General features: G+C 41.8%; 1 protein-coding gene across 1 annotated transcript; it reads right to left on the bottom strand.

Annotated features, from left to right (window-relative positions):
• Positions 1 to 847: 847 nt before the first annotated feature.
• On the bottom strand, positions 848 to 19,544 carry LOC145389634 (zinc finger MYM-type protein 1-like; the record flags this gene model as incomplete). Its single annotated transcript, XM_080264870.1, has 3 exons — positions 848 to 3,141; positions 18,283 to 18,861; positions 19,438 to 19,544. Coding segments are annotated over 3 exons (2,980 nt in total), but the record flags the coding sequence as incomplete, so codon positions are not given.
• Positions 19,545 to 19,782: the final 238 nt, after the last annotated feature.

Raw genomic sequence — 19,782 nt, forward strand, 5'->3', positions numbered from 1 at the left:
TTATGTTTTGGCTCTAGGCCCATCTGGACATGAATTTGGTGGTCCAGTTTTTTTTTTTTTATTATTATTAGCCAGAGAGATTGTTGGGAAGGACTGTTGCTATAAGTTGTTTTGGCAAGGGGGGACAGACGGATATGGAGGTGTTGGTGTGATGGTTGCGGAGAAATGGGTGGAATATGTTAATGAATTATGAGAGCAAGCGATAGGATATTGGTAGTGAAAATTCTGTTCGGTAGAAGGATAGCTGTGATTATATCGGCATATGCTTCACAGCCAGGATTGGATGAAGCAGAGAAAGATAGATTTTGGGATGATTTAATGCATGTAGTGGGTGGTATGCAGGATGATGAGATAGTGGTTGTGGGAGGGGACCTTAATGGTCATGTAGGTGAAGCAGCACAAGCAGTGGCGGCACCAGGAAATTTTCATTGGGGGGCTGAGGAGGGGCTGGGGTAAAATGTGGGGGGGCTTCACAAAATGTCATCAAACTGAAGTGTTGATGGAAAATTGATATGTACATATTCATAATATCCGAATGTACTGAGGTTCATTTTAGACACCTGTACTCTTTGAAACTGCGGTGTTAATGTATAACATTTCTTATCTCATCAAAAATTCTGCCAAATGAAATACATAAAACTAGCAAGGAAATTCAGATTAATGTATACGCAACATAATAACATTTATTATTTCCAGTTTATTCCATAAGATTGAAGTTTAACTCAATTAATTTAGACATCATGTGTAAGCAAGCAGTTAACATGACAGAAAAAAATTCTATGTTATGAAGTTAATACAATCTGAAGAATCAGAAGAATTTTTAAATCAAGGTGTAACGACTGTCACGTTACTTTAAAACTATGCGCCTGTTCTGGTGATTGGCAGCAAATGTGTCTATAATGGCATCAATGTTCAGCTGTTTGGCCCTCCTAGAATTAATTGATATTACAGCAAGGTTGCTGGTGCGGTTGTTGCCACTGCTGTTCCTCAAGTATGTCTTGAGGAGTTTCAGACATGAGAAGCTCCTCTCACAGGCAGCTGAGGTGACAGGGAGGGTCACTGCAATGCATACAAGTTTATACAGATCTATAAAGGCGTCCTTGTTTGACTCCAGCATGGCTGCGAGCTCAAGTGGTGTGGACACTTCCAGGCCATTGTCTCTCTTCCTAGCTATTAGTCTTGTCAATTGGTGGACCTCCACTGCAAGATCACCCTCTGCCACTCCATAACTGGCTGCCATTCCTGACAGCGCTTTTTTGTCCAGAAATGTAATGTGCTTAGGATTCAAGGCAGCAGCACCCATCAGAACATTACAGGCATCAGATGAAAATCGCCTGCTCAGCTCATTGAGCATTCTATCTATGATGGCATAGAAGGTCCTTCTCCTGGCATCTGGTATAGCTCCATCCCTCTGACCTGTACTGGATGTTATGATGAATTCATCCAGGTGTCTGGGAGCAGATCGTTGTCTACCTGGACGCTCAGTCTCAGTGCGTATCCCAACTACCTTGCACAAATCCTCAGCAGCCTCCTCTAACTCCTTCCAGGCAGCTTCAGTCCTCATTTCTGTCAGTCCAGACATGACAGACTGCATCAAGTCCTCTGCAGAGGCCAGCTGAAGGTCATGTGACTGGAGGTGGTTTGACAGTTGTTTGGTCATCAGTAACACTTTTTCCATGGCCATCAGAATTGTCACAAATTGCTGATCTAGCAGGATGCACAGGCCCTTTGCCTCAGTGGCTCTGTGTGCATTGTCTCCCTCCATGAGACGTTTCAAGGTTGTCACTATGGCAGGTAGGGTTCTTTTCACTGCCAGACAAGCAGCATGTTGGGAGGTCCATCTTGTGTCAGACAGTTGCTTCAACTCTATGTGCTGCCTTGTGGGATTTAATTCTTTTTGCACCTTTATAAATTCTTCATGTACTACTGACGTAGAGAAGAACTTGTACAAGCTCTGTATAGCCACAAAAAACTCTGCTGCAGCCTGGATATTGTGTACACAATCAACGAGCACAAGGTTGAGCCTGTGAGCATAACAGTGGACATACACAGCCTGTGGTACCTTTCTCCTAAACCTCTCCTGTATACCACTGATGTGCCCTGACATGACTGCAGCTCCATCGTAGCACTGGCCAATGCAGGCGTTGTGGTCAGTACCACATTTGGCCAGGGTCTCCAAGATCTTGTTGAGCAATGAGTCTGCATCCAGACCCTCGGCTGCTGTGAAGTCAAGGAACACCTCATGAAGGCTCTGTTTGTGGAGATACCTCACCACAATGGACAGCTGTTCTTGTTTGCTGACATCCTTGGTCTCATCCACCATTAGGGCAAAATGCTCTGCTCTTAGGACCTCGTTGCTGATGTCCTCTCTGATTATTGAAGCTATGATGGCGAGCAGTTCATTTTGGATATCGTGGTGCGTATATTTAGCATTGCCAGGACCACCACTCAGTTTCTTTTTGACAATGTCATCATACCTGGAAATCAGGTCCAGCAGTTCCAGGAAGTTACCTTTGTTGCCAGAATCAGTGTCTTCCTTGTGACCTCTTTGGGCAACATTTTGGCAGGCTGTGTAGAGCAGTACGTCTATTACTGCTCTAATGTAATGTCTGTTTTCCTTTACAGTTTTTTCATGGTTGGTAGTAAAAGCATGTAGGATCCTAGAACCTGTTGCTTTCTGCATCCTAAACTCTGTCCAAGCTTGCATAGAAAACTTGTGTCCTGCTGAATTAACATGAGACTTCAGAGATGAGGTTGCCTTCTTCCAGTTCCGAAAGCCGTCATGGGTGAAGGACTTCTCACATTTGCTTAAGTGTACATGACCGAAATGACGACATGCAAAGCAGAATGCAGCATCTAGGGTCGTGGAGTACTCCAGCCACGAATGATGATCACGCCAGTTCTTGTTGAATGACCTTGACTGGCCACTGTATTCTGTGGCTGGGTATCTCTTCAAGTCTGGACAGGTGGGACCACTATCTGGAAGCTGGCTCAGGTCCTTGGGTCCAGGTAGTAGTTTCTCACCATGGGTGTGAGAAGTGCCCTCTTGTGGCTGGGGTTCTGCACTAGCCTCACCTAGTAAGGCTGCAGACTCACAATCACGATCACCACTGTCCAGGTCCTCATTAACAGCAGGTGTGTCTGTAGGAGGATCATCATCTCACAGCCTCTTCTTGGGAATCTTGGGTAACAGGTAGCGTTCCATGATCAAACCGGCCTATGTGATCAAATATGATAAACCACCATCAGTTACTTTCATAAACAGGGAAAACAGCATAAACAAGCACACAGATCACAGAAGCATAAAACTGCATATTAGCATTACAACAGACCAGATATTTTCACACTATTTTATTCTTCCTTCCACAGCTTCTTATAATCTTATAGTAGCCTATATACATTTGTAAGTAGAAAAAAATCAACTTACACCATACCTGTAAATCAGTGCAAGACGAAAACCACAACTAATAAGCTCAGCTGCTCAGTAATTCAGTGTCTACTGCACTAAGCAATTAACAGCCAACAGACTCGGAGATCTACACACAACCGCGTCGCGTGGTAGACTGGTCTGGTAGCTGACGGGAATCGAACAGGAATGGCTCATCGTGCACTCGATTCGTGAATGCTGGGCTAGGCTAGGAGCCTAGGACCATGTAGGCCCTATAGCAGTGTGAATCCTTTACTTCATTTTAATCAAATATATTCAAATTTATTAACTTCCTGCCTCGAATTATGACATAATCGACATTCAATTATATTTCTGAAGACGAGATAATAATCGTACAGTCGTAATACACTAAAAGAATGGCTAATGTAGTTTAATAAAATAATGCTGTATTTTACTTTCACTTATCATTTTCATTATAGGATATGTAAACTAACCATCTGAATTACAAGAATTTCACAGAATATATTATAACATAAGTTACCCTTAGTATTAGAACTAGGCTGGAAGTTTTCCTTAGAAGTTGAGTCAACTGATAAATTTTCCGTAATTTCCGTGAAATTACTATCATTCAGAATCTGCTAAATGCTAACAGCTAAAAATAATAATCACGATTTAATCTATTGTCTTGAATCTTTTCCTAAACTTATAACACTTCGTTTCGTCAACTTTTGTGTATTATTTGTAAATAGTAATACAAAATTGAAAGTTCAAATAAGGGACGTCCTGCCTAAATTCGCCTTTGGAATCTGGCAATATTGGGGGGGCTGATGGGGGGGCTTGGCTCATTATTGCAAGCCCCCCCTTGGCGCCGCCACTGAGCACAAGGTTATGAAGGAGTGCAAGAGGGATGTGCATATGGTATAAGGAATGCAGAAGGGGAAAGGATGCTCGAGTTTGGGGAGGCAACGGACATGATTGTGTGCGACACGTATTTTAGGAAAAGAGACAGTAGGTTAATTACGTATGAGTCTGGGGGAAATAGCAGTCAGATAGATTATTTTCTGGTTAGGAGGGCTGATAGGAGGTTAGTGAGGGATGTTAAAGTTATAGGAAGTGAGGAGTGTGTGCAGCAGCACAAACTACTGATTTGTGATATGGTGCTTAAGGAACGATTGATGAAAAAGGGGACTTATGTACCTAGGAGGAAAATATGGAAGCTGAAAAACCAAGTAGTAAGGGATGCCTTCTATAGCAAGTTGAGGAGAGTGGTGGCTGAACAGGGAGCTGTAGACAGAGGCGTTAATGAACAGTACAGAGCCCTCAAGAACAATCTCTTGAGAGTTACTGATGTAACATGCGGTTGGGCAAGAGGACCACCAAGACATAAAGTAACTTGGTGGTGGGACGAGGGTGTAGAAGCTTCAGTTAAGGAGAAAAGAAGGCTTTTCCGGGAATGGAAGAAGGTTGGTAGCAAAGAGGAATTTTTGGCTGCCAAGCATAGGGCTAGAAGAGAGGTATACCAGGTACAGGGCAAAGTCTGAGTCACAGAGACTTTTAATTGATAACCTAAATCATGGGGAAAGGAAAAATATGATATTTAGGGTGGCAGGTCAGGTGAAGAGGGATAATCGGGATATTATAGGTGAGCAGTGTGTGAAGAATGATGAAGTAAGGGTACTGCTGAACAGTGAGGATATTAAAGATGCATGGAGAGAGCATTATAACCGGTTGTTGAATGAAGGAGTTTGACTGGGACAGAGAGGGTTTGGAGCCAGCAGATCCAGTGTCTGGCCCTTGCTCTTTGATTGATGCTGCTACTGTGAGTGAGGCAATAGGCAGGATGAAGGTGGGGAAGGCAGCAGGTGTGTCAAGGTTGACTGCCGAAATGTTGAAGGCCTCAGGCGATACAGGGGTGAGTTTAGTCACTGACCTGATAAATAGGATTATTTATGAGTGTGTTGTCCCAGATGATTGGCTGAAGAGTGTAATTGTAAATGTGTATAAAGGGAAGGGTGATGCCCTGGAATGAGGAAATTACAGAGGTATAAAGCTTTTAGATCAGATAATGAAGGTAATGGTGAGAGTTTTAGAAGGTATGATTAGAGAGAGAGTGAATATTGATGAGATGCAGTTTGGGTTTATGCCAGGTAGGGGGACCACTGATGCCATATTCATTGTTTGACAGCTTGAGGAAAAATGTATTGGTAGGAGAAGGGATCTTTATTTTGTTTTTGTTGATTTGGAAAAGGCCTTTGACAGAGTCCCTACAGAGGTGGTGAAGTGGGCAATGAGAAAGCTTGGCTTGGAGGAGTGGCTGGTTAGGGTGGTTATGGCCATGTATGTGGGTGCTCACACCCAGGTGAGAGTGAATGGAGATTTGAGTGATGAGTTTTCTGTGAATGTTGGTGTGCATCAGGGGTCAGTCTTGAGTCCCATGTTGTTTATCATGGTACTTGAAGCCATTTCACGTGACTTTAGAAACGGACTCCCGTGGGAGTTGTTGTATGCTGATGATTTGGTTTTGATTGCAGAGAATGAAAGGGAGGCGGAGGAAAGGTTTAGGAAGTGGAGAGATGGTATGGGGCAAAAGGGTTTAAGGGTAAATGCAGATAAAACAAAAGTGATGATATCGAGGGTTGGTGGCGGTTCTGTCAAAGACGAGGGAGAGTGGCCATGTGCAGTTTGCCACAAGGGCGTGGGAAGCAATTCCATCTTGTGCAGTGTGTGTGATAAATGGGTGCATAAGAGATGTAGTGGTATCAGAGGTAGACTACGAGATAATGCTGATTTTATGTGTACGGCGTGCCGGGGTGAGCAGGTGGAGATTGTCAGACGTGAAAGGATTGAAACTTGCTGGTGAATCTCTTGAGTGTGTGGAAGAGTTTTGTTATTTGGGAGACATGTTGTGTGCTGGAGGTAGCTCTGTGGCTAGGGTGAGAAGTGGTTGGAAGAAGTTCAGGGAGCTCTTGCCTCTCCTGACATTGAGAGGGCTCTCCCTACGTGCTAAGGGGTCTTTGTATGCAGCATGTGTTAGGAGTGTAATGCTGTATGGCAGTGAAGGAGGAAGATATTCGCAGGCTCAGACGTACAGAAATGACAATGATTAGGTGGATGTGCAATGCGTCCCTGCCTCCAAGGCCTGGAGGGGCTTGGTTTACAATGGAAGAGTTGAGAGGTAGGATGGGACTGGAGTGTATTGGTGTTGTGATGAGGAGAGGTAGACTGAGATGGTTTGGACATGTGAAGAGGATGGGGGATGATAATTGGGTGAGGAAGGTGAGAAGTGTTAATATTGGGGGTGGGGTTATGAGGGGTAGACCGAGAAAGACATGGGACGAGGTCATTAAGTGTGACCTTAGGGTTAAGGGACTGAACAGGGAGGCTGCAATGGATCGTACAGCGTGGAGAGCCGCCATTAGGTGACCAAGGCCGACACATGCAAGCATGTTGGAGCCTTTAAAAACGAAAACGTGTGTATGTGTGTGAACCTGGTGGACTGAAGATTGAAATTGCTTGTGTATTTTACCATCACTTTGGTGGATAGGGAGGGGATTAGGGGTGTTTGTAGACCCAGGAGGGGAGCTGTCCAACTATACATGTTCCACACCATATGAAGGCATCCCTCTGCAGCATTATTCCTTGTAAAAAGAGCAGTTATATTCAGCTTACAGGAATTTTTTTTTTCCCCTATCAGCATGATAGACTTAATTTATGCACGATAGTGCCAGGTGATCGGACTGATTACCCAAAGGTGATTTTAATCGTGTTACCATCACATGTTTCTGTTCACTTTATCTCGCTCAGTTTATTCCTGCCAGTGTCTTTTTAATTTTATTCTTAACATCTTCTAACCATTTTATTCTCAGCTTAGAATAGGCATTTCAAACTGGAGGTGCGATTATAAGTCCCGACTCCCAACATACGAGGCCTTGCTTGGGTTGAATAAAATCACATGATACTAACTAAAGATAGTTATCACCTGAGGGTCAGTGAATTAATCAAGGGTCTTGGATGAAAAGTGTTAATTTATAATATATTCTTCAGGTTCTGACATTGAATCTGCCTTATGGAAGCTGCATGGTCATGGAATCTCCGTTGTTGAAAATACCTGTTTTGACGGTCATCCACTTCTCAGTCAACTGCTTCCACTATCAAGTAAGTAGCCACCTTGATGATTTTGTGTGTGTGTGTATTTACCTATCTAATTTACCTAACTGTATTATACAGGATTTGCTCTAAGCTTGTCATGTCTAAGGTTAGATACCCTCTGAATAGACCTCGTATATGCATGCACATTTACATACACATACACATGCAGGCATATGCATGTACACATGCACATACAGGTCCATATACGTGCACATTTGCATACACGTACACATACAGCCAAATTTACGTACCATACTTATACACATATAGGCACATTTACCTATACATACAGATACAGGCACATTTATGTACACATACATATAGTCATGTTTTGATATGCATAGTCACATTGAAATTCACATACACAGAGCCACATTTATACATATGTATTCATATACAACCATATTTACATGCACATATAGGTACATTTAGATAAATACATAAACAGATAGAGAGATATTGAACACATACATTACCACACAGTGTAGAGTTGTGAGATGAAAAAAAAAAGAGAGAGAGAGAGAGAAAAGAAACGGTGGGATGAAGTCATACATTGTGACCCCAGGGATAAGGGACTGAACAGAGGCTGTTAGAAATCAAGCAGGATGGAGAACCATAAAGTGACAAAGGCCAACACATTAAGCATGTTGGAGCCTGTATAAACAAATTGAAACAACGCTGCTCTGTGGTGGAACTCTGAAGGTGCCATGAAAAAAAAAATAATAATAATAATAATAAGTTGTCTATCCTCCATTTCCTCTCTTTATTTTTTTCTTCTGTTTGTTTAGCCAGGGAAGAAGGAAGCAGAGGCTGAAAGCCTATAAAATTGTTCCCTTCAGGAAAAAATAAGAAGTGATTAATTCAAAATCTGTTCATTTAGATTTTAGAGATACCAAGACACAGTGTGCTGAAAAGACTGGCAGGAAATACAGGAAAAGGAAGACAGTTCCAGAGTTGACCTGTTGCATTCATGAAGGACTGGAAGTATCAGTTAATTCTTTCATTAGAGTTGGACAGAAAAGACTCATTAAATTTAATGGTGCCATGACTCATTCTTAGATCTTTAGTGGAAAAGTTTCTAGAGAAGGGAAAGAAGTTGTATGCGGCTTTCATGGATTTGGAGAAAGCATATGACAGGGTGGATAGACAAGGATTGTGGAAAGTATTAAGAATATATGGAGTAGATTGGAAGTTGTTGAATGCTGTGAAGAGTATGTATGATGGTGCTAAGGCTGCAGTGCGTGTTGATGGTGAACTAAGTGAATTTTTCTCTTTGAAGGTTGGGTTGAAACAGGGATGTGTCATGTCTCCATGGTTGTTCAATCTGTACATGAATGGGGAAATAAAAGAGGTACAAGGTAAGGTAGTGGATGTTGGAGTGCCCCTGATGAGAGAGGATAGAGTTTGGAAACTCCCTGTACTGTTGTTTGCAGATGATACTGTGTTGTTGAGTGAAGACGAAGGGGAGCTGCAAGGCTTGGTGGATGAGTTTGGGAGAGTGTGTAAGAAACGGAATCTAAAGGTGAATGTAGGGAAGAGTAAAGTGATAGTCTTTGAGAGAGGTGAAGTCAGTGAATGTACAGCGAGGTTGGATGGTGAGGAATTGGAAAATGTGAGTACGTTTAAGTACTTGGGTAGTGTGATGAGTAAGGATGGAGGTTTGGAGGATGAAGTGTTTGAAAAGGTACAGCAGGGAAGAAAGGTTGCTGGTTCCTTGAAAGCAGTGATAAGAAACAGGGAAGTGAGCATGGAAGTGAAAAAGTTACTACATGAGAGTATTGTGATACCAACTCCAACGTATGGAAGTGAAGCTTGGACGTTGTTGGAAGGACACAAGTCAAGAGTGAGAGCAGTGGAAATGAGTCATTTAAGAGGAGCCTGTGGAGTCACGTGGAGAGACAGGCTGACGAATGAGGATATAAAGGAGCGTTGTGGTGTTGATGTGGATGTGATAGGAAGCGTTATGAGGAACACATTGAGGTGGTTTGGCCATGTGGAGAGGATGGAGGGTGAAAGACTGATGAAGAGAGTGTATGTGAGTGAGGTGGAGGGAGGAAGAGGGAGGGGGAGGCTGAGGATGAGATGGAGGGATGGGGTGGAGAGGTATATAAGAGAGGGGGGTGTGAGTTGGGAGCAGGGCAGTGAAATAGCAGGGGACAAGGCGATGTGGAGGCTATTTGTTTGTGGCCACCCCAAACGGGATTGAGGCGTCTGGCAATAGATAGATAGATAGATGACTCAGTTCCCCAGTTCTCTCAGATGAAACCAAGCTAGTAATACAGTATCTGCACACAAGGAAAGTGTACAGAGGATACCATAATGAAAACTGCCATTTCTCATGCTACTGTATCAACATAAAACTACAAAGATCAGATTGACACAAGTATCATACCTTCTAACACATTAGGACTATCTACATACATTACACCTTGATAGATTGTACTAACACAGTACTATCCCTCAGAATATGTTATCTGCATTAAAAAAATATATATATATATCTATAGCCCGATGCCCTAATCCCGCAAAGGGTGGCCGCAGACAAAACGCCTCCAAGTCACTCTGTCACCCACCATTTGACTACCCTCCCCCCAACTCACCCCCCCTCCCTCATATACCTCTCAACTCCATCCCTCCACCTCATCCTCGGTCTACACCTACCTCTGCCTCCCTCCATCTCACCTACATACACGTTCATTCTCCATTCTCTCCACATGTCCAAACCACCTCAGTGTATTTCTCCTAATCTTCTCAACCACATCCACATGTACTCCACAACGTTCCTTCACTTCTTCATTTGTCAACCTGTCCCTCCATGTCACTCCACATGCCCCTCTCAAGTAACTCATTTCCACTGCTCTCACTCTTGACCTGTTCCCCTCTTGCAAGGTCCACGCCTCACTTCCATACATCAGGGTAGGGATCACAATGCTATCATGCAGTGACTTCTTAACTTCTATGCTCACCTCTCTATTTCTCATCACTGCTTTCAGTGAACCAACAACCTTCCTTCCCTGCTGTACCCTGTCACACACTTCATCCCCCAAAGTTCCAGCCTTACTCATCACACAACCCAAGTACTTGAATGCACTCACATTCTCCATATCCTCACCATCCAACCTCACTGTACATTCTGTGACTTCATTCCTCTCAAACACCATAATTTTACTTTTGTTTACATTAACTTTCAGCTTCCTCCTCCTACACACTGTCCCAAATTCATTCACCAAACCTTGCAACTCCCATTCATCTTCACTCAACAATACTGTATCATCAGCAAACAGCAACACCGGAATCTTCCAAATCTCACCCTCATTCATTAGAGCCACCCCCACATCCACTGCCCTACCTTGCACCTCCTTTACAACCCCATCCATGTATATATTAAACAGCCATGGAGACATCACACACCCCTGTTTCAGTCCCACATTGAGATCAAAGAACTCACTCAGCTCACCATCCACTCGCACTGTAACCCTAGCTCCCTCTTACATACTCTTCACAACACTCAACAATTTCCCCTCCACTCCATATATTCTTAATACCTTTCACATACCTTGCCTATCTATTCTGTCATAAGCTTTCTCCAAGTCCATGAAGGCAGCATACACTTTCCTTCCCTTCTCTAGATACCTCTCCACTAAACATCTTAGAACAAATATCTGATCTACACACCCTTTTCCCTTCCTAAATCCCCCTTGTTCTTCTCCAACTAGCTCCTCTGTCATATGCCTAACCCTATCAATGAGTATTCTACCATATATTTTACCAGTCACACTAAGTAGGCAAATACCCCTATGGTGAAAGTTATCACTTACACTTTTGTTACAAAGTGTATCAGTATTTATGTTCACAGCTGTACATGTACAGCTTTATGGGTACTGAATCTGTATTTTACATAATTTTGAAAACTGTAAGGAAAGCAGAATTCTCAAATGTTATTAGTTCTATAACAGTGTCCAGATTTAAATATGATTATGATACTTTGGTATGGTGTGATTTTTAAAAATTGATTGGGAGTAGTAGAAAGTAACTATCCAGGAATGTATGTGGGTTACGTAGGTGGGCGAGATAGTAGGAATAGATTCTTGAAGGGTGTAGCATAACAGTCTGTTGATCAGAAGAGAGAAGAAAGTGTATTTAGATGCTATAGTCATTCAGAGAGAATGGATGATGAATTTGCTCATAGTCAGCAGAGGTAACAAGGAGACACAGCAGCACATTATCCTCTTTAATATGACAGCTCCACATAACCGCCGCCATGCAGCGCCCACCGTTGCCAGAATACAAAACAAAACAAATGAAGGCAGAGATGCGACATTAACTTAACAGAATTCCCTCTCTTCTTTCTTTAAAAAAAAAGGATACAACAATAATTTAACAGAATTCCCTCGTTTCTTTCTTTAAAAAAATAATAACTTTTCCAAAAAGACACAAACTTTAGTTACATACCTATGTCAGTAAGATCTCCCTTTTGCAAAATGTTTAACAATTTGAAAGTATTCACTCCTTTCTTTGTAAGGCAATCAGACAATTGCAATTCTGATCTAACCCAAATCATCTTTAAACAACCTTCCTGTATTAGCTGTTTTAGTGTGGCTAAATCTATTCTCAATCTCTTTTCACTTACATTTTTCATGGAGTGAACATTTTCAACCAAAGAATGATTATCCACATAGCAACAAATAGGAATTACATTCTTTTCATGTTCATGAAACAGGATTTCAGACAGGACACTTCCCAAATAATAGCACATATCTACAGCATCTGATGCAGCAAGGGTTTCAGCAGCCAAAGTGCTTTTAACTACTCTTCTTATTTTCTTTGCCTCCCATGCAAGTGGACAACTTTTACCATCTTCTCCAACAAGAAATATTATGAACCCTTCAGCACTTGAATATCCATCAGGCAAACTAGCATGAGATGCATCACTAAAGGCTACCAGCTTGATCTTGTTCAAATCTCCTAAGTGAGAAAACTTTAAACTACAGTCCACCATTTCTGTTTTTCTCAAACACTTGTTGGCTTGGATCACATTATCTACCTTGGGATGGTTCAGAACACAACTCATGTCAAGCACATCATAACTCACATCAGGTCTAGTATTTGTACTCAACCATCCAATCTGACCAACTAGACTTCTAAGATTTTCCTGCTCTATTGCATTACAATATTCCATCTTATTACAGCCTCGAGTGACATTGACAGGTATAGGTTTTACATTCTTAAGATACTCATTTTGACTCAAGGTTATTCCACTATCATCTTGTTTCACTTCTAGACCAATATATTTGAAAACACCAGATGTTTCCATTCCTACCTGAAACTCTGACTTAATCTTGGCAATTACATGATCTCTGAACACTTCAGTTCCACCCCATGTAAAATCATCTACAAGCATTAGAAAAACACCTGACAGTTCACCTTCATGATATCAATAAAATCCAGCTGGATCTGCCTTCAGTTGAGTACATCCCAGTTTTATGAGTAATGTTTTGACTGTGAAATACCATACCCTTGCTGCATCATTCAATCCATAAACACATTTGTTGAGCTTCCACAGAACCTTCTCAGAACAAACAGCTTCTTTTGGTGGCCTCAAAAATACCTCTCTTTCAAAATTATCTCCTTGGAGAAAAGCAGCTTTGATATCAATGGAGTTACATTTCCAGTTCATAGAAGCCATAAGTGACAAAAATATTCTCAAAATCTCTTTGCCTCCAGTGGGGGAATCTGTCCTAATCAAAGAGCACCAGACCTAGCTATGGTATTTACAGTTACAAATAAGCTCCTCAAAATGTGGGTCCCCCCAAAAAAACATCTATCAGCAGAGCATTTTCAGGCAACAGATTAAATAAAATGCTAACTTAGCTCCATATGTACCAACAATCACTTAGGTATTCTATCTTGATTACTGTGCTCTCATCAGCTTCATCGTCATCTACGTCATGAACAGTTCCAATGACATTATTATTTAAGGTACAAACATCATCATTATTTGACCTACTTCTTACTTCACCTAAAAACCTCTCTTTACCATTCTCAATATCAGTGCTCATATCATACTTCATTTCCGTAACTCTTGTTACATGTACCTTTACAATATAACTTCCATGTTTAATGATGACAGTTTTACCTTCCTGACCTATTACTGTACCAGGTCCCTTCCATTCATTATCACTCTCTCTTTTGAAATACACAAGCTCTCCATTCTGGAAGGTCCTTCCAACAGGCCTAACCTGATGCCTTAATGCACGTCTTATTCTTTCTGAAGTCTCAGCCCTTATAAATGCCTGGCGACTTGTATGAAGAGCATTCAGGTGCTTACCAAGTGTTTCACTTATTGTTGTGCCTTCCAGAGCTGGTAATGAATCATTCATGACATTAGGGAGCTTAGGGTTTCTGCCAAAAACCAATTGATATGGACTGTAACCCTCCACCATCTGCAAACAATTTTTAGCATTTACAGCCCAAGCAAGTGCTATGTGTAGAGGACATGTGGGTTGATCAGCTATTATTTTCCTCACCATCTCATCAATTACTGCATGGTTCCTCTCACAGAGTCCATTGCTAAATGGACTCTCTGCAGCTGTGTGCATCACTCTAATATTTAAGTTCTCACACATGTCAGAAAACTCCTCATTGGCAAATTCTCCTCCATTATCAGCCAAAAATTTGTCTGGTGAACCTATACCAGTTCCTATCCACATTTCTACGACTTTATCAATGATCGTCTTCCTCCTCTTATCATATATAATTACAGACCTACTGTATCGTGTGGCCACATCAACAAGGTGCAAGAAGTATACCTCCCCTTTCTTCCACTCTTTTAAATCTATGGCCACAACCTCATTAAAATCTCTGGCTAAAGGTAAACTCAACACAGGCCTAGAAGGGGTTTTCTTATACTTCCTACAAATATTGCAATCATCAGTTATTTCCTTCACCAATCTGAAATAGTCTGTATCCTGTACCCCAGCGTCCTTCAATAACTGACTTAGACGTTTTACAGAGGGATGGGCAAACTGTTTGTGCAACTTCAACACACACTTCTTTTTTCTTTCTTATCTGAACCTACAGTGAACATGACTTGCTTTACATCACTGGAATTGTTCTCTGTGATTGGAATACAATAATGACCCGAGACAGTACATTGTAACTTAATGCTCTTACCTAGCACAACTGCACAGTCATTTTCAACATCTAACTTAACTTTAGCTCTTTTCATTGATGGCTTACCAAATAGGAGAGGTATGTCACATTCTACTACATCAGATTTAATTTTACAATGGAAACCTGCCAAAACACATGGAAATGTAACCTTCTTTAAAGAGGGAACAACTACACCATCACCAAATTTAAAGGTAGCTCCACTATTTTCTTCATGAACTTTCATACGTTTGTCATCAGGCAGTGAATCTAAGTAACTCTGTAGCCAATCCACCCCACAAACAGTAGATGAACATGCAGAATCCAATACAGCACAGTTGAAGGTGTCACCAACTAAATTTCTCATTTCATCACAGGACCCACTTCCACATGTTAGGTACACTTCATCCTCGTCTTTAGGTCCACATTCAGGAAGTGACTCTACCTTTGCTTCATATACCTTTTTCTCTCTGTTTGTACATTTATTTGCATAATGATACTCAGATCTACATATATGACATCGCGTAACATTACCTCTTGAGTCCACTGGGTTCTTTCGTGTACCCTTTTCAGTTCCACTCACAAAATTCCTGTAGCTAGGTCTATGTCCTCTTGTGGTGTTGTTGTTTCCTCCGCCAGTGCTGTTACCATTCCTCTTGTATCTCCCTTTGTCCGTAAAATTCACTTCCTCAGCAACATACACTGGCTCTGTCTTTATGGTGATGCCAGAATGAGCTTGGGAACTTTCTTGTGCAGCACTCGATGCAGGTACAGACTTAATCCCGAAGAATTTTCTGAGAGCTTCTACCATTTGTTGAAACATAGTATCTGGCTTACTGTAATCCACTGCTGTTAAAGCTAATTGCTTGTCTCTATGTGATAGGCCTCCACAGTCAAGTAATTTAAATGCTAGGATACCGTTAGGAATGATAATGCCATGCTTTGATAGTTTCTTGTGCCGTTTTTCAAACTCAGTTATGTAGGCCTCTATGCTGCTGCTCTCACTTATCCGGAAAGTTATCAAATTCAGACCAAGAATCATAAGCACTGGTTAATTTATCCTTCATGTACCACTTATCAAGACTTTGTAGCAGTTTAGTCATACCATCTTCACAATTCAAGTCTTGGATATTAACTTCACTAAAAACTCTGTCCCTTACCTCACTGCCCTCCAGAAAGGACAGGGCAACACTTAAAGCTTGTTTCTTAGGAGGTATAGTTGTCACTATCTGCCAAGCTTCCAGTTCGGTTTTCCACCTCTCATAACTCTTGTCCCCACCAAAAACAGGTGGAACACACTTCCCAGCTTGGCCACTCATCTTCTCAGTCGTATCTCGGTCTTCTTTAAATATACAGATCACCTCTGCTGACCCAACTACGCTCTGCTACCATTTGATGAATTTGCTCATAGTCAGCAGAGGTAACAAGGAGACACAGCAGCACATTATCCTCTTTAATATGACAGCTCCACATAACCGCCGCCATGCAGCGCCCACCGTTGTCAGAACACAAAACAAAACAAATGAAGGCAGAGATGCGACATTAACTTAACAATGGATGTGTTCTTATTAGTGAAAAGGCACAGTATATCTCAGTGAGTTTTAAGGTGGAATGGGATGTGGAAAGCCAAGAGGATGGCACGACATGATAATAAATGAATGTGTTGAGTAAATGAGGTATGGAAATTGAAACAAAAAACTAACAAAGGCTAGAAGAGTGTACCATACTGTATAAGAATGCAGACAAAGGTTTCATTTCTATACAGTGTACCATATTTAACTTGATGTTTGATAGAATGACTTATCCATAGGTTTTATGCAATGCATTCATCCATCCATCCATCCATCAGCCAATCCTACGTTGCCCCATGAGGAGCGTAGGAGCCCGGGCTAGGCAGTTGGTCCTGAGATTCAAAAAAAGGGGGAAAAAAGCACACATACTCTGTAAAAAAAATGTTTGCATTGCCTTTTTCATGAGACAGAACCAAGTTTTCTAAAGCTTTATCGCTGACTTGATTGTTGTGTTGCATGACTCTAATGATAGTTCTCCTACTGTTGCCTTTTATATTAGCTGCAATGGTATCTAGAGCTTACACACCTCATTTTCATTTTGTTGGAAAATAGGGTTGAGATGATAATGAGAATGTGATTACTTCCAATCCATAGGTATAAAAAAAAAGTAAGATGATGGTGATGATGATGACGACTAAATTTTTTTGTATCTTTTCAGTACTGTAGGTAGTGATGATGAAGGAACCACAGAAAGCATTTAGGCAAGGACTCCACATAATAAAAGCACCAGCAACACTGCAAATAGAAGTCTGGAATCCTCGGTAGTCATGGAGAACCCCCCCTGGGAGTGAGTCAACTCCAGAGCCCCTCGGAGAGCCACCCTCAGCCCCTATCACCATCACCATCACCCCCAGAGAGCACCTGATCCTAAACCCACAGGCTCTCAGTGACACAAGCTTTAAGGACACCCAGGATTCAATTACGGAATCTTCACTCAGGTAGGTGGTGATCAGAAATAGTAGTGGGTATCTCTTTGTATGTTACAGTTTTAATCCCTTCAATCTTGAAGAGAGAAACCTGTACTGTGCACAGGAAAAATCATCTGATATGTTACCAATATGCTGGGAATCGAGTCCGTGGTGTAGTGGTATGCTGACTGGCTCTCGCCTAAGAGTCCCGGGTTCGATTCCCGGCATATTGATAACATATCAGACCCTTCAATCTTGGTGACTTTCCTTTTAGTTTAGTCTTGCTGCTCCCAGATGATTTGATTCAACTTAGGAAAGGCTTCTGTTATTGAAGGGGTTTATTAAAGCTACTTCTAAACCCTCCAGTTCAAAAAATCTCTCCTTAACTGAATGGAATCATCAAGAATTGACAATAATAAATTGAAATTTGACATCTCAGACTCAGTGGGTTAGGATACTCATTGTGCAGTTACAGAATTTTCTCATAGGTAGACAGTGCTAAAGTATAGTAGTGATCACACAGTATATTCATCTGTTGCCAAATGCTGTATTGTGTCATATATCCAGGGTAGACCTCCTTACAGTTCTGCTCAGTAAATGACCCTGTCATTCAGTTGCTTTCATTCATCAGTTGATGTGCCTGCTTTGACAGTATCAAGATATATCTGTAAAGCACAATATTTATTCACGGAAGTAAGATTTCACGTACCGTTCTGTAATATCTTGAAGATCTCTGCTTGACATCCACGACCACAGGGAAAGCAGTTAAACAACACATCCAATGCAAAACAACAACAGCACTTTATTCTTGTTCCTCAGCCCACACCTCTTGGTCGCTTGTCTGCCAATCTCGGCGTATACACAAACACAGGGGAAGAATTTCATACACTCCAATCATAACATTCTTTCCCTCCTTAATTTCAAACTAAATAATAACTTGTACAACAATTAAATGGTGATGCTAAACATAAACTCAAAATAGCACACTCACGCACCCATACCATACAAAAAATATATATATATATATTTTCCTCATAAGCATCTTATATGGTATACCTAGCTTACAAATCAAGCCAGGTGGGCTTCTTTATAAGCCTTCCTGACCTGGTTTTGGTACCTGTATGAGCTGGGCTACCTAGAGGGGTACCTGAAGGAGACTGTGGGCAGTGCTTTTCCCCTATCACTGCTGGTTTGTCTGGCACTAGCCCTGGCTGATTTGTCTTGCTGCCCCATTTTTGCTCCCCAGTTGGGCTACTTCGGTCCTCAATGGATGCTGGAGCCTCTTTTAAACTTTTCTGAGGCAGCTGGGTAGCCTCCATGCTGACACCCATACCTCCCAGATCCCACTCATCCCCACTAAAATGTGGTGTGCTAACTTCTCTGGGGGGCTCTGATCTTGTTAACTCCTCCTTTCTAGACCTCATCTGATCTATATGTCTTCTAACAACTCTGTGATCACCCAGTTCTACCTTATGTGACAGAGGCCCAGTTACTTCCACTACAATTCCAGGTAACCAACGACCTCCTCGCCCACTATAATTCTCTACAAATACTTCATCATTTACAGCAAATTCCCTCACCATTTTTCCCTTATCATGATACATCTTCTGATTGTCTTGTTTCCTTTTCACCCTCTCTTTTAAGTTTGGCCTTATCAAGTCCAAAGGACCCTGCAAGGTCCTGCCCATAAGCAACTCTGCAGGGGTAGCTCCAGTTATTGACTGAGGTGAACAACGGTATCTGAACAAAAACCTTGCCAACTTAGTCTTTATGTCGGCCTTCCTCATTTTCAGAAGACCTTTTTTAAATGTCTGAACAGCTCTTTCAGCCATGCCATTTGAACTGGGGTGAAAAGGAGCACAAGTAGTGTGTACAACTCCATTCCTTTTCATAAACTCACCAAATTCACAACTGGTGAACTGGCTTCCATTATCAGTCACCAACATTGAAGGAAGCCCATGTGTAGTAAAAATGTCTCTCAACTCAGAAATGGTGGCTATTGCTGTGGCATTGTGCATTATTCTTACTTCCAACCATTTGGAATAGACATCAATGAGGACCAAAAACATATGTCCCATGAATGGGCCTGCAAAGTCTACATGTACTCTTTCCCAGGGTCTTTCTGGGTATGGCCACACATGAAGGGGTGCAATGCTGGGTTTGTTTCTATTTATCTGGCAAATTTCACATGTGCTTACTGTCATTTCTATATCTTTGTCTAGCTTTGGCTACCATACATAAGATCTAGCAATACCCTTCATTGCAGACATACCTGGGTGTGCCTCATGTAGTTCTTTTAGTACCTGTTGTTGACCTGCAGGAGGAACCACCACCCTGTTTCCCCACATGATGCATCCTTCATCAGTGCTAAGTTCATACCTACGTACAAAAAAGGGTTTAAACTCTGGAGCGTTTACATCATCTGGCCAACTCATCTTAATGAAATGTAACACCTTAGCATACACTGGGTCATAGGCAGTCCAAATACTCCTTATGTGCTTAGCAGATACCAGGTGAGTCCTGAATATGCTCCAACAACAACACAGTATCAGTGGGGATGGGCTCTGATGCTATCTGCATTTCCTTTGGTGGCAGCCTACTCAAAAGATCTGCATTG

The sequence above is a fragment of the Coenobita brevimanus genome, unplaced genomic scaffold (genome assembly GCF_032717465.1).
Source record: "Coenobita brevimanus isolate Jiangsu-jjx unplaced genomic scaffold, ASM3271746v2 jjx.HiC_scaffold_169, whole genome shotgun sequence".
In the NCBI taxonomy this organism is placed as follows: Eukaryota; Metazoa; Arthropoda; class Malacostraca; order Decapoda; family Coenobitidae; genus Coenobita; species Coenobita brevimanus.